Source organism: Leucopleurus acutus (assembly GCF_964270905.1).
Source record: "Leucopleurus acutus genome assembly, chromosome: X".
Taxonomy (NCBI): Eukaryota; Metazoa; Chordata; class Mammalia; order Artiodactyla; family Delphinidae; genus Leucopleurus; species Leucopleurus acutus.
Window position 1 is genome coordinate 128,041,563 of NC_139148.1, and position 17,826 is coordinate 128,059,388.

The 17,826-nt window shown below is 44.6% G+C and overlaps 1 protein-coding gene across 2 annotated transcripts in view; it reads left to right on the forward strand.

Annotated features, from left to right (window-relative positions):
- Nucleotides 1–17,826, forward strand: part of MTM1 (myotubularin 1) — a 98,971-nt gene that overhangs the window by 36,599 nt on the left and 44,546 nt on the right. For both annotated transcript variants that reach the window (XM_082864106.1, XM_082864107.1), the window contains exons 5-6: nucleotides 6,959–7,069; nucleotides 11,273–11,374. In XM_082864106.1, the coding sequence (XP_082720232.1) occupies nucleotides 6,959–7,069; nucleotides 11,273–11,374 (213 nt within the window). The remainder of the gene's footprint in view (nucleotides 1–6,958; nucleotides 7,070–11,272; nucleotides 11,375–17,826) is intronic.

A 17,826-nucleotide genomic window follows, 5' to 3' on the forward strand; every position in this document is an offset into this window, starting at 1 on the left:
TCCGGACTGTTAACTCCTTCATCTCTCATGGTCTGGCTCATGCTCCCTGTTAAAGCTACTCTTTGACCACTCGATTCTGTAGACCTCGGTAGACTCTCAGCTCTTTACCTTCTCTGCAGTGATCAGTCGGTATTGCTGGTTACTCCTGCTTTCTTTGTCCTTTTCTCCGTGCGTCCTTTTGCCTTTATTGCAGTTCATTTCTCCTTCCCACCCCCTAAATGTCTGTTTCCCCTGTCCTTGCCCTCTTCTTCCTCACTTGTCAGTTGCTTTCCAGCTCTGTAGCGCCAGACCTGATCTTTCATCCTTTATTCACTGTCTGAGAGCCTGCTGTGTGCCAAGCACCGTGCCAGGCACTGGGATAGAGTGGCATGCACAACAGACACCGTGTCGCCCTCATGAAGCTTTTGGTTCCGGTGGGACTGACAGACACGAGTCAGATAATCACACTGGGGTGTAACAACAAGCTATGCTAGGTGTTGCCTGGGAGCAGCACAGGAGGGCGGTCGTTTGAGGAGCCCGGGAAATTGTCCTGAGAAAATGATCCTTGACCCATGGTCTGAAGAATGAATGGCAGTTCCCTAGATGCTTGGCGTGGACTGGGTCGGAGACAGTAAGCTGAGAGAACAGCACAGGAGAGGACGTGGGACCAAAGGGAACATGAAAAAGTGATGGTGTGGCTGGGTTGGGGGTTGGGAGAACAGCAAGGGATGAGCAGGAGATGTGGGTAGTGGCCAGATGACCTAGGCCTTGTAGACCTCGTTAAGGATTTAGGTTTTTAGAGTTGAGCAATGAGAAGCTTTGGAAATGGGTTAAGCAGAGGGATGGTAGCATCAGATTTACTTCTGTAGAAGATGACCTGGGCTGCTGTGCGGTGGGCAGATTGTAAGGGAGCAGAAGTAGATGCAAAGAGACCCCTGCGTCTATTCCAGTGGCCCAGAGAAGTTGCTGGTAGAATTGGAGAGAGGCGGACAGATTCAAGATGGATTTAAGAAGTAAACATGGAGATTGGATTAAGGCTAGTGGAAAAGGGAATGTCAAGGATGACTTGTAGGTTTCCAGCTTTTGTCACTGGACGGATGGAGTGCTGGCCACTGAGAGGAAGATGTAGTTTGGAGAGAGAGACATCATACGCTTAGTTCTGGGCATTTTGAGTCTGAGGGGCCTTTGGGATCTTCCACTTCTGCATTTCCAGCTGCCTCCTGGATATCTGTACTTGATTCTCAGTCAAACCCAGGGTGTTTATTTTTATTAGTTTTCACTTTATTTTATTATTTTTTAAAACATCTTTATTGGAGTATAATTGCTTTACCATGGTGTGTTAGTTTCTGCTTTATAACAAAGTGAATCAGCTATACATATACATACATCCTCATATCTCCTCCCTCTTGCGTCTCCCTCCCTCCCTCCCTCCCTATCCCACCCCTCTAGGTGGTCACAAAGCACCGAGCTGATCTCCCTGTGCTATGCGGCTGCTTCCCACTAGCTATCTACCTTACGTTTGGTAGTGTATATATGTCCGTGCCGCTCTTGCGCTTTGTCACAGCTTACCCTTCCCCCTCCCCGTGTCCTCAAGTCCGTTCTCTAGTAGGTCTGTGTCTTTATTCCCATCCTGCCCCTACGTTCTTCATGACCTTTTTTTTTTTTTTTAGATTCCAAACCCAGGCTGTTTAGACACTCAAACCCAGTGTGTCTAAAATTCATAATGTTAATCTTTCTCCAGAACCCCCTCCTGTGCCCTTCATGTGTCTTGGTGGGACCACCATTGTCCCAGACACTTGGGCCTGCCTCTGTGATTCTTCCCCACGGCTCACCTCCTTCTTTTGCTTTCCACCTCGGACACTCTCCACTTTCAGACCCTCACGGTGATCCTGTCACTTGCACTGAAACATTAGCTTCCAGGACTGCAGGGAATGGGTGGACCCTCCCTGTGCTGGTGCGGAGTGCTCGGCGCTGCTGGACGCATCTGCATACAGCCACATTATGTCGTTGCAGACCTCTGCCCAAGACACATTTCCCAGATCCCAGTCACCCTGAGCCAAGCCCTGGGCTACTCCCCAGGGGATTCCCTTGCCACCTGATCTTAAACCTGGCCCATTTGGTTTTGCTTTTGTTTTTTTAAATAAAATTCCCATGCTTTCCCACACGTGTAGCCACTGTCACTGTACCTGTTTTTGGAAGGCCAGTCTCCAGCTGCTGTTATTCCACCCTTTAAGGATCATCTTTAACATTGCCATCACAGCAGAACCATCGTGTGACCCCATCAGTTAGAAATCGTGCTGCCCTCTCTGACCTCCCGTTCCACTTCATCTGGATTTTTTTAAATGGCTCTTGGCACTTACAACCTAGCATTGTGGCTATTTGCGTACATGTGTCTCATTTCCCAGACTGGGCCTTGAGCTCTGTGAGGGCAGCACCTACATCTTAATTCTCCCCGTGGTCCCTAGCTTCCAGTAGTTTCTGTTACTCAGTATGCACTCGAGAGAGAAGGCAAATGATTGCATCTTCTAAGCTGTTAACATTTACTTCTCAGCTATTTTAGATACGTATAGGTACAGAGGAATAGATTTTGAGTTAGCATGGACCTTTGGGAATCCTTAAATATTTAATGATACTTAGATAGTGATGACTCAGGTTTCTAGAGAGTAAAGCTAATTTTCCTATTCCTGGATCTTCCAGTTGGGCTTGCTGGGTTATCTGATCTTGAACCTGTCATTCGGGGAGAACGTGGCAGGTTAGCCTCATTAGACTGTGGGTGCCTTTGGTCAGGAGCTGGCTGGTTCTCCTCAGTGTCCCATTTTCTGGTTTGTGTTGGGTCAGGGTAATCAGAGCTATAGGAATTTTCTTGCTGCAGGAACAAAGAACAGGAAGGTCTCACTCACTTCTAATCCTTCTGCTTTTTAAATTTGCATTCTTGCTTCCATCTTGATATTAGGATATCAGACTTTTATTTATTGTCTACTCTATGTATTTTTAGGTACAAGTTTGATATTTAGGGGTACAGTTGAATAGACACTCGTAAATTTCAATATAATCTAAGCATAGTAACAGACTGCTTGATAGTATTTTTTTATTATTATTATTTTTTTAATTTATTTTTGGCTACATTGGGTCTTTGTTGCTGCGCGTGGGCTTTCTCTAGCTGTGGTGAGCGGGGGCTACTCTTCGTTGCAGTATGCGGGCTTCTTATTGTGGTGGCTTCTCTTGTTGCAGAGCACGGGCTCTAGGCGTGCAGGCTTCAGTAGTTGCGGCATGCGGGCTCAGCAGTTGTGGCTCACGGGCTCTAGAGCACAGGCTTAGTAATTGTGGTGCACGGGCTTAGTTGCCCCACGGCATGTGGGATCCTCCCGGACCAGGGCTCGAACCCATGTCCCCTGCATTGGCAGGCGGATTCTTTTTTTTTTTTTTTTTTTTTTTAACATCTTTATTGGAGTATAATTGCTTTACAATGGTATGTTAGTTTCAGCTTCACAACAAAATGAATCAGTTATATATATACATATATTCCCATATCTCTTCCCGCTTGCGTCTCCCTCCCTCCCACCCTCCCTATCCCACCCCTCCAGGCGGTCACAAAGCACCGAGCTGATCTCCCTGTGCTATGCGGCTGCTTCCCACTAGCTATCTACCTTACGTTTGGTAGTGTATATATGTCCATGCCTCTTTATCGCTTTGTCACCGTTTACCCTTCCCCCTCCCCATAGCCTCAAGTCCATTCTCTAGTAAGTCTGTGTCTTTATTCCTGTTTCACCCCTAGGTTTTTCATGACATTTTTTTTTAAATTCCATATATATGTGTTAGCATACGGTATTTGTCTCTCTCTTTCTGACTTACTTCACTCTGTATGACAGACTCTAGGTCTATCCACCTCATTACAAATAGCTCAATTTCGTCTCTTTTTATGGCTGAGTAATATTCCATTGTATATATGTGCCACATCTTCTTTATCCATTCATCCGATGATGGACACTTAGGTTGTTTCCATCTCTGGGCTATTGTAAATAGAGCTGCAATGAACATTTTGGTACATGACTCTTTTTGAATTATGGTTTTCTCAGGGTATATGCCCAGTAGTGGGATTGCTGGGTTGGCAGGCGGATTCTTAACCACTGTGCCACCAGGGAAGCCTGATAGTATTCTTTTTAATATCTTTTTTTTTTTTTTAATTTTGTCTGCACTGGGTCTTCATTGTGGCCTGTGGACTTCTGTAGTTGTGGCGCGCGGGCTCTAGAGTGCGCAAACTCAGTAGTTGCAGCACGCAGGCTTAGTTGCCCTGCAGCATGTGGGATCTTACCCAGGGATCGAACCAGGGGTCAAACCTGCATCTCCTGCATTGGAAGGTGGATTCTTAACCATTGGACCACCAGGGAAGTCCCTTGATAGTATATTTTTAATAACTAGATTATATTGAGAAGTAAATACATTATAATATGCAGCTACATATGTACATGGTTACTGAGTAGTGTCTTTAATCTCTAAGCATTTGGAATTCAGTCATGGAGTGAGGGGTCTCACCGCATGGCGCCAGCTAAAAGATGCCTCCTTATAGGTACAAACAGAAAGCCCTGTAACTACTTGCTACAGCATACTGATCCACTATATTTGCAGAGCACAGTTATGTCTTTCACATACTAAGATATTCTTTGCTCTAATAATAATAATAACTTGCATTGTTATCTAGCTACCATATACCGGGCACCATGCCAGTTACTTTAAGTCCATTATCTCTAATCATGCCTATTTTACAGGTAAACGTGGCTGAGAGATACAGTAACTTGCCAAAGTCATCCAGTTAATAAATGTCAGAACTCAGATTGGAAGCAATTTTGTCCAACTTTAGAGTTTGTGCTCTTTTCTCTACACCACGATAGCCATACTCTCACACTTTTTACACTTTATTTTGAAGTAATTATGTACTCTCAAGAACTTGGAAAAATAGTCCAGAGAGTTCCTGGGTACCCATCACCCCACTTCTCCAATAACTGCACTGCTTTATCAAAACCAGGACATTGAATGGCACAGTATAGTTAACTAAGACTCTGTACTTGACTTTCACCGGTTTTTGCATGCACTCATTTTTGGCGTGTTTTTGCGTACAGTTCAGTGACATCTGATGCCATGTGTAAATTCATGTCACCACCACCAACAGTCAAAGTATGCGACTCTTCTGTTGCTACAGAACTCCGTTTGTAGCCTTTGTGCTCCCTTTATAGCCACGCCCTCCTTTCGTTCAGCCCCGGCAGCCGCTTCTGTGTTCTCCAGCTCTAAAACTTTGTCATTTCAAGAATGATATAAATGGAACCATACAGCACCTTTTGAGATTGGCTTTATCCACTCTGCATGATGCCCGTACGATTCTTCCGGATCGTTGCGTGTATCCATAGTTCATTCATTTTTGTGGCTGAGCAGTATCCCATGGCATGGATACACCACAGTCTTATACTTTTTTAATTTCTAGAACACCCATGAGCTATATTTATATTTTGTGAAGAGATGCTTAGTTTGTTGTATTGTGTTTTAAAGAGAAGGATTTAAAGTAAAAGAAGAAATTAACTTTATTTGTATTCCCCCCAGAGGACATCTTTTAAAGAACAAAAACTCAACAAGCAGCTTTTAAAGTATTTGTTAGCAAAGTCATCTAACAGAGCATTAAAGAAGATATTGGCTTAAAACATTTGTGTAGCCCTTTCTGTCTCTGTCCATATGAATATATATTTTACATTATTGTAGTCACAGTGTATTTTGTATGCTGCTTTTTTGCACTTAAACTTATTTTTCCATGTACCATAATTATTTTAGTAGCTGCGTGCTTATTCCATCAAGTTGACTGACTAATTTTCTTCGCCCCAGTGACCACCTCTGGCCCTATCGAGCATCTTCGCGCTTGTAGCTTTTCCTCCTGTTGCTCCACAGCTGTAAGATAAGGTCTTAGGAGTGCAATTGTGGAGTCAAAGGGTAGGACCATTTTTATGGCTCTGTTGTTGTGTGTTCCCAGACCTTGGCTTGAATCTCAACCCTTCCCTGTAGTTACTAAGCCAGTTACCGAGGCTTTTTAAAGCTTTGGTTGCAACATCAGGAAATGGGAATACTTCACCTGTGTCCAGAATGGTTGTGAGGACGATACACGCATTGGCCTTTTGTGGTACCCGGCACAGATGATGTATTCCGAACACAGCAGCTGCTGTTATCTTGGTGGGATGATCTCGGTACGACTTTACTGACGTTATTCCGTCCTTCGTGCCAACAGCCCTCTGGACCCCTTGAGTCCAGCGTTGGGTAAGGAGCTATGGAGAAGCATTGTATGCCCTCAGGCCCTTCCTTTGGGAAGAGCACCCATGCCTAAGATAGGCACCGCTTCCCGATGTTTGGCTTCCAGTGGGGGAATACGGATGTGGAAGTTCACGACAATGAGACTTGAAGCAGGTGGTGTAACACCAGTCCGAACCGAGTGCTGCAGAACTGCAGAGGAGGGAGTGGTCAACTCTGATCTAATGGGAAGCGGGGCGTCGTTGGAGAATGTTGGTAGTTGGGAAAGTCAGATCATCCTAGGCAAAGGGAACACCGTGCACAGAGTCCCTAGGCCTGAGTGTAGACAAAATGTTTGGAGAATGGTGAAGGCATCTACTTAGTTGGAGCGGAGAACGTTGTGCGACAGCAGCCCACAGAGACAGGTTGGGAGCAACGTCCCGGGGCCCTCGAGTTGTGTACCTAGGAGTTCAGGCTTTATTCTGCAGGCAGTGCAGAATGGCACACATTTGGGGATGGATTTTGGTTGCATAACTGACTATTTTCACGCTTGCTGTTTCGTGTGTGATCGCTATCATGCTTTTATTCATAAAAGGTGGTAAGAGGGCCAAGGTAAAAATGCCCTGAAAGCACATGGGTTTTTTTTTTTAATATGTTTTTGATGTTTTAATTGTACTGACAGAAATACTGACTTGTGTCTTTTTGTCCATTACAGGATTCTGCTCTAATACTTGATGTTCCTCTGGGTGTGATCTCAAGAATTGAAAAAATGGGAGGCGCCACAAGTAGAGGAGAGAATTCCTATGGGCTAGATATTACTTGTAAAGTAAGAGATTCAGTACTTTCTTACGGGAAAATAGGCGCGTTAGCGTTGAATGACAAGTAAAAAGTGAATGTGGGTTTAAAAGAAAAATCAAAGACCCTTGTTTATCTGAGGCCCTGGTGTGGTTCTCCCTTCATGATCAAGCGCTCCAGAACCTCCTGGGGAAAGAGTTCCTATGAAAGGGACCTGCTGTCGTCCTTAAGTGTGAGAACCCGAGCCAGTCAATTGGTTTGCTTGACTGACTAGGAAGAAAACTTCATAAATCACGTCTCACACTTTTTTGTTTTCGCACAAGTCTGCTCCTGGTGTTCCTTCGTGTGATGTGTTTCCAGCCAGACACCTTCACATCGTAACAGGAAGGAGAAATACAGGAGATTTTTCCCTCTGTGAAGAGTCTGTGTTCTTACCTCTCACAGCCCCTCCCACTTTTGCTTAGATGGTGTTCAGAGATGGTGGCCTCCTGTTATGTTTCGGCATGGGGAACAGCAGAGATTTAGCGATAATAACGTTCAGTCAGTTATAATAGTAACTGTTTATTGAACATCTCTGTCGGTCCAAAGAGGTACTAGGGGCTTTGCATTAAATCCTCAGGGCAGTCCTCTGAAATGGACAGTGGTGTCCCCATTGTATAGATGGGGGGCCTGAGGCTAAGAAGAGTTCGGTAACTTAGCTAAGATTACCCAACAGATGGCAAAGTTGGAATCCAAATCCGGTGAGATAATCATTTTGCAAACGACGGAATAAACCTTCTTGCAAGAAAACTTCCTTCTCAGGTATTCTGTATCGGAAGACTACAGTGCCCAGTCCTAGAAAGAGCTAGAAGGGGTTTGGAGGTCATCTGTCCAGTGGTTCCCACAGCTAAATATGTGTGAAGGGAACCTGGGAAGCCCTCTTTGGGTTGACAAAGGTAAAGCTTTGGGTTCTACCCCAAATCCCCAGATCATCTCTGAAGGCTGGGTCCCAGAGGCTGGGACTGTTTCATGTATCTGACCATCAGTCTAGTGCAGGGGTCAGCAGACTTTTCCTGTCAAGGGCCAGAAAGCAAATATTTTAGGCTTTGTGGGCCAGCAGGATCTCTGTCATATGTTCTTCTTTGCGTTTTGTTTTTTTCTCAACCCTTTTAAGATATAAAAAGCAATTTTGGCTTGAAGACCACACCAAGACTGACCTGGGCTGAAACTTGCCGACCCCTGGCCAATCCAAGTCCTTCATTCTGTGGATGGGAAATGAGGCATTTGCTCAACGGGCTTCCTTGCCTATGGGTCCCCGAGGAGCTGATGCAGGAGTCAGAATCCCAGCCCAAGTCTCCTTTTCCTGGTCTTGTGCACTGTGATTTCTTAAAGCCAATCTCCTGTACTTTTGTTTGGATTATGAAGATAATACCTTTTTGTCTCCAGTTTGTACAAGGTCAAGACTAGTACACTCTATTAGAAAGCAAAGGATTTTGTCACGATGAGAATTGAACTGAAATTCTCCCTCACTCCCCACCTTGGCTTGTTTTTGGTTGAATCCAAGCTCCCTTAATGCCTTATCTATAATCCCAGCTACTGTCTACCCTTTTGGGCCTAGAAATGTGGGGATTTACTTTTAAGGAAGGTTTTTGCATTTTGCATAAAAAAATCCATGGGAGGAGAGTGTTATATTACAGTACTCCAGGGAAAATGAGGTTTTGATGATTTCAAAGTGACTTTCATTCTAAGCAAGTTGAAAAAAAATCCTATTTGTTGCCTTATCAATGGGAAAAACTTGTATTTAAATGTTAACCCCCCCCAAATTAATAAGACAAAGCACACTCTTACCCTTTGACTGTTTACTCTAAGAACAAAGGTCTTGGGAACAACTCGGCAGGCATAATTCTCAAATGTTAAGAATGTATGTTTCTTGGAATTAGTGTCAAGCCCAAAGACAATGGCCTAGAACAGTGTTGTAGCACAACCTTTTAACTCAGTTATCTCCCTGGAAACACGGATGTTGAGAGTTGAATTCCGTTTTCTCAGGAACAGACCTGAAGGTGACAGAAAGAGAATCTGCTGCAGTGGGGCAGAGACTTGCCTCCTGTCTCCCGTAGGTCCCCTTTCACCTGCAGGCAGTAACCACAGTACAACGGTGCCGCTTCACCGAAACAAGAACGTAGAACCCCTACAAATTTGGCTCCACCCGGTCCGTACGTGGGGATTTCTGCTTGCCAGTGGCAACTTGCACGTGGTGGATAGAAGTCGCAGTGGTTGTCATCTAGCAACCGAGGAGAAGGTAGCTCCGAATATGTGAATTCTTACCTGCCAGGCCCCATGCCATCCCCTGCCGACAACTCAGAGCTTAAAAAAAGAGCAGAGCCGAACCATCCCACCAGGGCTGTTGCAACAGGGGTGTGTTTACTCGTTTGTCATCACGAGGCTTGGCTCAGCGCCGAGTGCCCCAATTGCTAAACACCAGAGGTCTGACTGCGAGATTCTTCTACCGAGAGGCTCTTCCCAGGTGTCCTTCCCTGATGGGTCAGGCTCTAGGAGACCAGGTGCAAGTTACCCCTCAGTATATGCTCGTATTTCTGTTACAGATTTGGTGATCTGCCACCTGTGAGCCATTTGCCTTTTCCACTTCATTTTTCTTGTTGGCAAGACAAGGTAGTGATTCTTTCTGTCCTTTAATTCCATCTGAATCAGATGGCCACACGAAGTCGCTTGAATCACTTGTACTTTGGCACATCGAAAGTCGTGGTTTGAATCACTGATGGACCAGAATAAATATTTATCTAGAAATGGTCTAGTTTCTGGTTGAGTGGTTAAGAGCACGATGTTACAGAGTTATCATCAGAACCAAGGCTGGTCAGAAGAAAATCCTTCATACGTCTGTGAGCCTTGGGGATACTCAGCTAGCCGGTGCTATCCTTGGGGTTCGTTGCAAACCCCTTGAAAGCACGTCATCTGATTGAAATGATTATTTTTCCTTCTACTTGACTAGTGCTTTGCGTCATGAGACAACAACGCGTATCCCAGTGTTCTTGGGATATGTCGTGAATCAGTTTTTGGACGTTATTCAGTTACGTGCTTTTAAAAAAGAAAACATGGGATCCTGGAGCTGGCGAGGCCCAGTAGATGCCATCTGTATACAGGGCGATCGGTTTGGGGTCGTTGATGAGTGGTCTGAGAGCCCATTGCCGTACACTCCCTTCACTCCCCTTTGCATTTTGGGATGTGTGTGGCACGGCCTTTGCTGCTCCTACATGTTGAAGACTTAGGAAGCTTCAAGAACGCTGTTGACATAACAAATGAAAAAGCACTTGGAAAACTATGAAGATGGTGACATCCAAGAGGGCAGGGGCTGGATCTGTCTCACTCCTGAGGTGTCGAAAGTGCAATGCAGAAGGTAACAGCCATCACTCAGCCACAGCACCATGAGTGATTTAAGAGCCAACCTCAAAACCCGCCAGCTTCGAAAAGAAGTTCGAATGTTATATCTTTTGCTGTGTGATACAAATTGATATTTAAGGGAGCTTATTTTATTTGAATTTCGTTTAAAAGAAGGTTTTCCTGCTTATTAAAGAGATATGTGTTGCAAACTATCCTTAAAATCTGGTTTTGAGCATTAATTCTTAGTTCCTAGAATCATAGTCACTCCTACTATGGGGCACCTTAATGTGCTCTTTACAGAAGTCTGTGAAAGTAAAATTGTTTAGTAAAAAATGTATTACATTACTTGTATTAGAGCTTAAAATGCCAGTCATTTCCTAATTTTTAAAACGGAGACTTTAAAGTTAAAAGCATGAGGGGAGAGGGAGAGAGCTTCTGTATTTTAATGACATGTTTGACAATTTTGAAATGATATTTTGTGGCAGATACACATTTGAAAAGTCCTAAGAATAAAATACTGTTTTATAATTAAAATACCTCGGAAAACCAGTCAGAGTAGACAGGCACAGACATGATGCGCAAGGCAAGGTTTGATTTCTTTTTATCCAGTGAACTTTAGCTCTGTCTACTCTTTAACACGAGTTGTCTTGTCTTTACAATCATGACTCTGATGGAAATATTTTCAGGTGTTCTTAAACCGGATGTTTCAAAATATTGTACAAAACAGAGTAATTTTCTTAGTAGTCTAGATTTATTGCCCATTCAGGTAAGTGGATCTTCTACCTGAATAGAAGGTTTTTGCTAAACAAATGTGACTCGATTTGCAGACTGAACTGGCGCATTTCTCCTCTGCCCCCAGGACATGAGAAACCTGAGGTTCGCGCTGAAACAGGAGGGCCACAGCAGAAGAGATATGTTTGAGATCCTCACGAGATATGCCTTCCCCCTGGCCCACAGTCTGGTAAATTCCGGGGTTCTCCGCGGTGGCATCAGAGGGTTTCTGGGTGTCCCCTCCTTCCTCTCTGTGCTGCGCTCCCCAGTGTGATGTGTGTACGAGGCTGTTCATTACAGAAGGTTGACCCGTTCCCTGAGGGAGCGGGCCTCTGCTCTGCCAGTCTTCGTGGGGTGGCTCAGCCCAGGTGACTCCTGCCAGCCCTGAGCCTGCCCTCCACCTGGGCCAGCCCTCTTCCAAAGGCAGAAGGTGGCGAGGTGACCACGAGCATGTCAGTGTAGCACTGTGACGTCGCATCCCAGAGCTCGTCGCCCCCTACTTGGGAACCAAGAGTGAGCCTAAGTGCCATGTAAGCCAATGTGCTTCTCAAATGCAGATTCGTGGCTTAGGTGCTGCAGGCCATCACTGGACAGGGGAGGTTTCTTTATTTATTTTTAAGGAACGGCACTTTAAATGTCATTTGATAGCGTTTACTATATATTTGGCAGGACACACTTATTATGCATTTAATTACTTACAACCTATGACTTAGTCCGTCGCAAGTTTTGGGCTGTGTATACCTAGAGCTGTTCCTTCCTACTTAGTAGACTGAGTAATCTCACTTTGTTCTACCACGGGACCGAAATAAAGCTTTCCACGTGTCTTGCTCTTCAAACCATCTTCCTTCATATTCTGCCTTGATCTTGCCTTCTTTTTTTCTGTCCTCTTACCCCCTCCTTCTCCTCTGCTTGACTTTGTTGTTTTTCTTTTTGAAATGTAAATTTCAAAAGATTTATTGATTTTATTTTTGATAGTGTTCTTAGCATTTTCCCCAAATGGTTGTTTTAAAATTTTATTGAAGTATAGTTGGTTCATAGTGCTGTGTTAATTTCTGCTGTACAACGAAGTGACTCAACTATGCATGCATATATATATATATATATATATATATATTCTTTTTCATATTCTTTTCCATTATGGTTTATCACAGGATTCTCTGCTTGACTTTAAACAAATGTGGAAGCAGACGTCTGCTAAGGGGAGAGCAGGGGAATAATTCTTTAAAGATAATTCTTTAAATAAATAAATAAATAAATAAACGTATGCCTTTATTTTAAGTATGGAGTAAATATGCCTCCAGCTAGACTGAAGGTGATGAAAGAGATCATTAAATAGAAGAGCTGCTTTGTAATGGAGCTCTTCTTCCTATGCCCGTCTTTTATCTATCTATCTATTTATCTATCTATATTCATTTATTTATTTTGGGGCAATGAAGGCTTAGATTTTTTTCTAGCAAGACAAGGCTTCCCTCTTCCCAAATTTCATCAGCAGTTGTTTCCGTCAAAGGAAATTCATGGTTGATGGAAAGGACAATTATACAAAGACTGTGGTGGTCTAGAAGGATCTGGAGTACTCGTCGTGAGTCATGTGTTGATTGTAGATTCAAATGTGATGCTTCCAGGAAATGCACTGATATCATAGAGTTGAATACATTCTTAGCCTTTTCTCAGTTTTTGATTAAATATGTGATTTAAAAGATATTTCAATATTAAAAATTTTAAACTATTAGGATAAAAAGAGTTTAATGGGAACACATCCTCGGAATTCCTATGAAAGTGAGAATGTACATCTAATCCACGAAAATTCAATGAGGGAATGGGTTATGTCTTGGGTTTTGCATATCTGGCCTTAAGTGATCAGAGATTTAAAGATGGTTCACATAGCAGGGTTTATTCATTTATTTATTTATTTTTGGCTGCATTGGGTCTTCGTTGCTGCTCACGGGCTTTCTCTAGTGGCGAGCGGGGGCTACTCTTCGTGGCAGTGCACGGGCTTCTCATTGCGGTGGCTACTCTTGTTGTGGAGCACGGGCTCTAGGCGTGTAGGCTTCAGTAGTTGTGGCTCACGGGCTCTAGAGCACAGGCTCAGTAGTTGTGGCACACGGGCTTAGGTACTCCGCAGCATGTGGGATCCTCCCGGACCAGGGCTCGAACCCGTGCCCCCTGCATTGGCAGGCAGATTCTTAACCACTGTGCCATCAGCGAAGCCCCACGTAGCAGGTTTCTTCAAACCTCCTGCGAGCTGAGGCCCCAGTCCGTCTCCTACACAATCTTGCTCTATCAGTCATCCCCTTTCTCTGGTATCTTCTATCTCCTTGAGAGTTTACTCCCCTAAAAAGAGGTCAAGTGTCAGACCAGCTTTCCTCTAAACTACTGTCCCATCTCTCACTTCAACCCAAACTTCTGGAAAGAATATTCTAGGCTGGCCACATCTCCAGTTCACTCATTCCTCCAGCCCATTCTAGTATCCAGTTTTATCACAAGTACCTTCTTGGAACTCAGACCTCTTACTGGCCAAATTTAGTGACTCACTTCAATCTTCATTCGGTTTGATCTCCCCTCAGCGTTCAATAATTTTGACCACCCTCTTGCAAGTCTTGGTTTCTGTGTTTCTGTACCATCTTGACTGTTCCTTCGCAGTCTCCACTGCCTCTGTCTTTTCCTTAAAGGTAGACATCTTGATGGTGGTTCCCTGTCAGCCCTCTTGTCATGTTACTCACTTTGCCTTGATGATTTCATTTAATCCATAGCTTAAGCTGTCATTGCTGTATGGGTGATTTCTAAATCCAGCCCTGACATTGGCCTTGAGTGAATCTTCATGAGCCTCTCAAACAGCTTCCTCTGGAAGCCTGTGAGAATCATAGGCTCAGCATCTCCCTGACCTCTTTGCAGTCACCAGGCCTGCTCTTCAGCCTACATCTCCCTCAATGTGGATGATCCTCAGTTGCTCAGATTCGAGAACTTGAAGTCAATTCCTCACCCCAATCAGGCATAAAATTTATTTATTTTATTGAAATAGTTGATTTACAATGTCATATTAGTTTCAGGTGTACGACATAGTGATTCAGTATTTTTACAGATTCTACTCTATTTAAAGTTATTATTCTAAAATATTGGTTATATTCCCTGTGCTGTACATTACAACCTTGTGTCTTATGTACGAAGTCAGCTTTCTCATTCCCCTGCCTTACTTCTCCTATAGCCGCATCAGTTCCAAATCCCGTAGGTTTTGCTTATTAGTAACTCTCAAATATTTCTTCCCATTTCTCCCTGTGCTTCCCAACTCACTTCCCTTCATTCAGTTTCCTTCCCTTCCAACTTATCCTACACAATGCTGTTGTCTTTTTTTTTTTTTAGGTATGATCATGTCACTCTATATCCCACTCTCCACACACAAAAAATTCTCAGTGACTTCCCATGGAGTCTCAGTGACTCCAACCACACAGGACCACCCTGTGCTTCTCTGGTATACATAGAACTTTCTCAACTCAGGGAAACTTTGGTTTTCCTGTGCCCTTTACCTGTGGTCCCCTCATCTCTTTAGAGCCTATCGTCCGCCATCTTGCTCAGTCCTAGGTCCTTTCCCATGCCATGTGTGTTCCCTGGTGGGAGTTCCTCTTACCTCTCAACCTGTTAGACTCTGCAGGTCCTTCTACTAGAGCACTTATCTCCCTCAGTCTGCCTTATGTCATAATTATGTAGTAATTACCCATCCCCCTCCTATACTGTAAGCTTATCAAGGCGGGGATCAGGCTTTATCTCTCTAACCTCAGCATAATGACTGCTGCATGGCAGTTGTATAATGACGGCTTTTTTATTGGACACAGGTTTAGCGGAAAGTGAAGGAAAAGTCCATTCCATGGAAACAGATGGGCTGGGTTTTTGGATATTGTGGAGCTAGTGCCAGAGCATAGGATTCTGGGTGGCTGTCATTGGAGTGGTCCACAGAGGGGTTGATTTCTCAAGTCTATGGTGCTTTGCCTTATTTTTCGTGTCTGTGCTAGGAATCCCTACTTTCTTCTTTAGGAAGTCAGTAAAATGAAAAACTGGAGAGAAAAATGGGAACTGAATTGCTCATACAAATTTTTGGAAAATTACATTCTCGAAGTTTTAACCAGTAAAAGTCATCTTAAAAAAAAAACAAACTAGTCACCAAAACAATACAAGATACAGATAAAAACAGATCAGCTATTGACGTGGCCCTTGGAATATTAGCCCCTGCTATTCCATTCAGTGTGTGCAGCTATTTCATCAGTTAGGTCATTTCAGAGTAGTGTGTTGTTGGGTGGTGTTGGGGAGCCATGAAGGCAGTTGAGAAGTCGTAGTAGGATGAGTGATACCTGCTCCCATTTGGGGATGTGACAGAAGTGAGATGACAGATGTGTATGGTTCTGATATAGGGCGGTTGATATTCAGTGCTGTAAGAGAAAGGCCGAGGAAGCCTTCTGGGGATTCCCAGGGGGAAGGGCACAGGTCCAGCCTAGATTGGAAAAGCTTGCGTGGAATCGATAGTTATTTGTGTTGGGCCTTGGAAGGATGGTCATCGTTGCCAGTGGGCAAGGATTCCTGGTGGAGGAGGTGGCATTTCAGGCAGAGACAAGACCCTGACCCTCAGCATAAGGGAGGGAAAGCTGGAAGTGTTGAGAGCTTACGAGGGTCGCTAGGGATGTTTGGCTGGAGTGTGGCGGGGAGGAGGAAAGCTGGGCGCATCTGGTGGACGGCCCTGCCGGAGTCAGGCGCTTGTACCCTGGGAAGTAGCAGAGACTTACTGAAGGTTTCGAAGTAAGTGATGGGACTGAATACAACGTCACGAAGAACAGATAGGAGAGGAGAGCTCAGGAAGCTGGGAGGGGAGTCAGAGGGAGGGCCAGGCAAGACGGTGGTGATGCGGCCGGGGACCACACGCACGGGCAGTAGTTTGATCCCGGAGAACAGGGAGAAGGCTGAATCATCCTTCCTTCTGAGGTCTGCGGCCCGAGTGGTGACAGAGCAGGGAAGTGAGAAAAGGATTTCGTTTGGGGAAGCAGGTGGAAGAGGGGGCGAGGAGGGAGGAATGGGGAGCTCTGTTTCGTTTGCGGGGCAGTTGGCATCTTCTGACAGAACTTACAGCAGCAATTGCGGGCCTGTCCCTCAGAAGAGAGTCCAGAGGTGTAGATCTAGAATCGTGGTTCTCAATCTGTTTGGAGTCGTGGATTCCTTTGGTGATACGGCGTAAATTAGGGTGTCTCATCCCCTGAAAGATGCGCTATGTACAAAACTTGACATAAAATGTTAGGGGACTCGCAGCCCCCTGGAAGCTCACCTGTTGGTCCCAGGTGAGGAACCCTGGTGTGTAACAGAGGAGCCAGCAAGGTGAATGAGGATGGTTAGAGAGGTGACGGGAGAGCCTGCAGGGTGGGGTCTGCAGAGGCCGAAGGCAGACAGAGGTCTGAGAAGGTAGTGATGGGTGTGTGAGGCTGCGGGGACAAAGACGAGGCTCAGGAAGAGTCCTTTACATTCGATGACTACGAGTTCCTTGGGGCCTGGACGTGCTAGCTGTGGACTGCTTGAAGCTGGGACCTTCTTTCCTCATGTTGTTCCCCAGTGCCGAGTTCAGTGCCTGGCATACACTTATCGAACTTTTTTGAATCACAGAGGATGGTCTGGGTAGAGGGGACCAGAGCCAGTTGGTAGAGGTTTAAAGAGAGAGGGTGGTGTTTCAAAACAAAAATGGTGGTAGCGGCCAGGTTGAGGGAAGATGTGTTTCCCTGAGAATCCGAAAAAGGTGAATGAAGATTTGTGGGCAAGAGAGAGAAGGGTTCCTTTCCTGAGCAGGATCCTGGGGAAGGCAGAGGGGGATGGGATTAAGGCCAGTTTGTAGGGCAGTTTGGGAAAGGAGAAGGGACAATTATTCCTCTGAGACAGGAGGGGAAGAAAAGTTTCCAAACTGCCACTTTGGGGAATGCGAGAGTGTGCCAGAAAGGGACTTCCTGGAAGCGTAATCTAAGCCTGATTGCATTCAACAATACAGAGGGCCCCTGCTTGAAAAAGATCACGTTGTTAATATTATTGAAACTGTTAGAGCAGCTGCAGATTATCTCAGTGATTGTTATTGGCATTGGAAGCCAGAAGTAAACTTGCTGTTGCCTCCTGAAATGGTGTCTGGAGGCCAAGAGAGCTGGGTTCTAAATCCAGCCATGGGGTGAGCGGTGTGTGAGTGAGCTTTTTTCTTTCACACCAGCCCCAGCTCTCTTGCCTCCTTCCCCATTAGTATTTTCACCACTCAATGTATTCAGTTGGAGACTTAAACTTTGAATTGAACTTGAATTAAACTTAGCCACACAACAGTGGACTCCAAACCATTACCTTGATTGTTTCTATATTATGTCAATCCATTAAGACTTGAAAATTATTTAGATTACATTTTCTATTTCCACCAAAGCATTTATTTTCTTGTTTTATTTTTGCTTTGCTTTTCAAACAGTAGAAATTGTATGCCATTTTCTCAACTGCATTGTAACTCAATACCAATTCTAAGTAAATGCTACATTTTTATGATAAGAAATGTGGCAATGCCTCTGATGTGATGGTAATTTTTTTTTAAAAGCAGGAACAAAAAGTGTGTACATATGAACAGAGCCTGATAACACTACAGAAAAATAA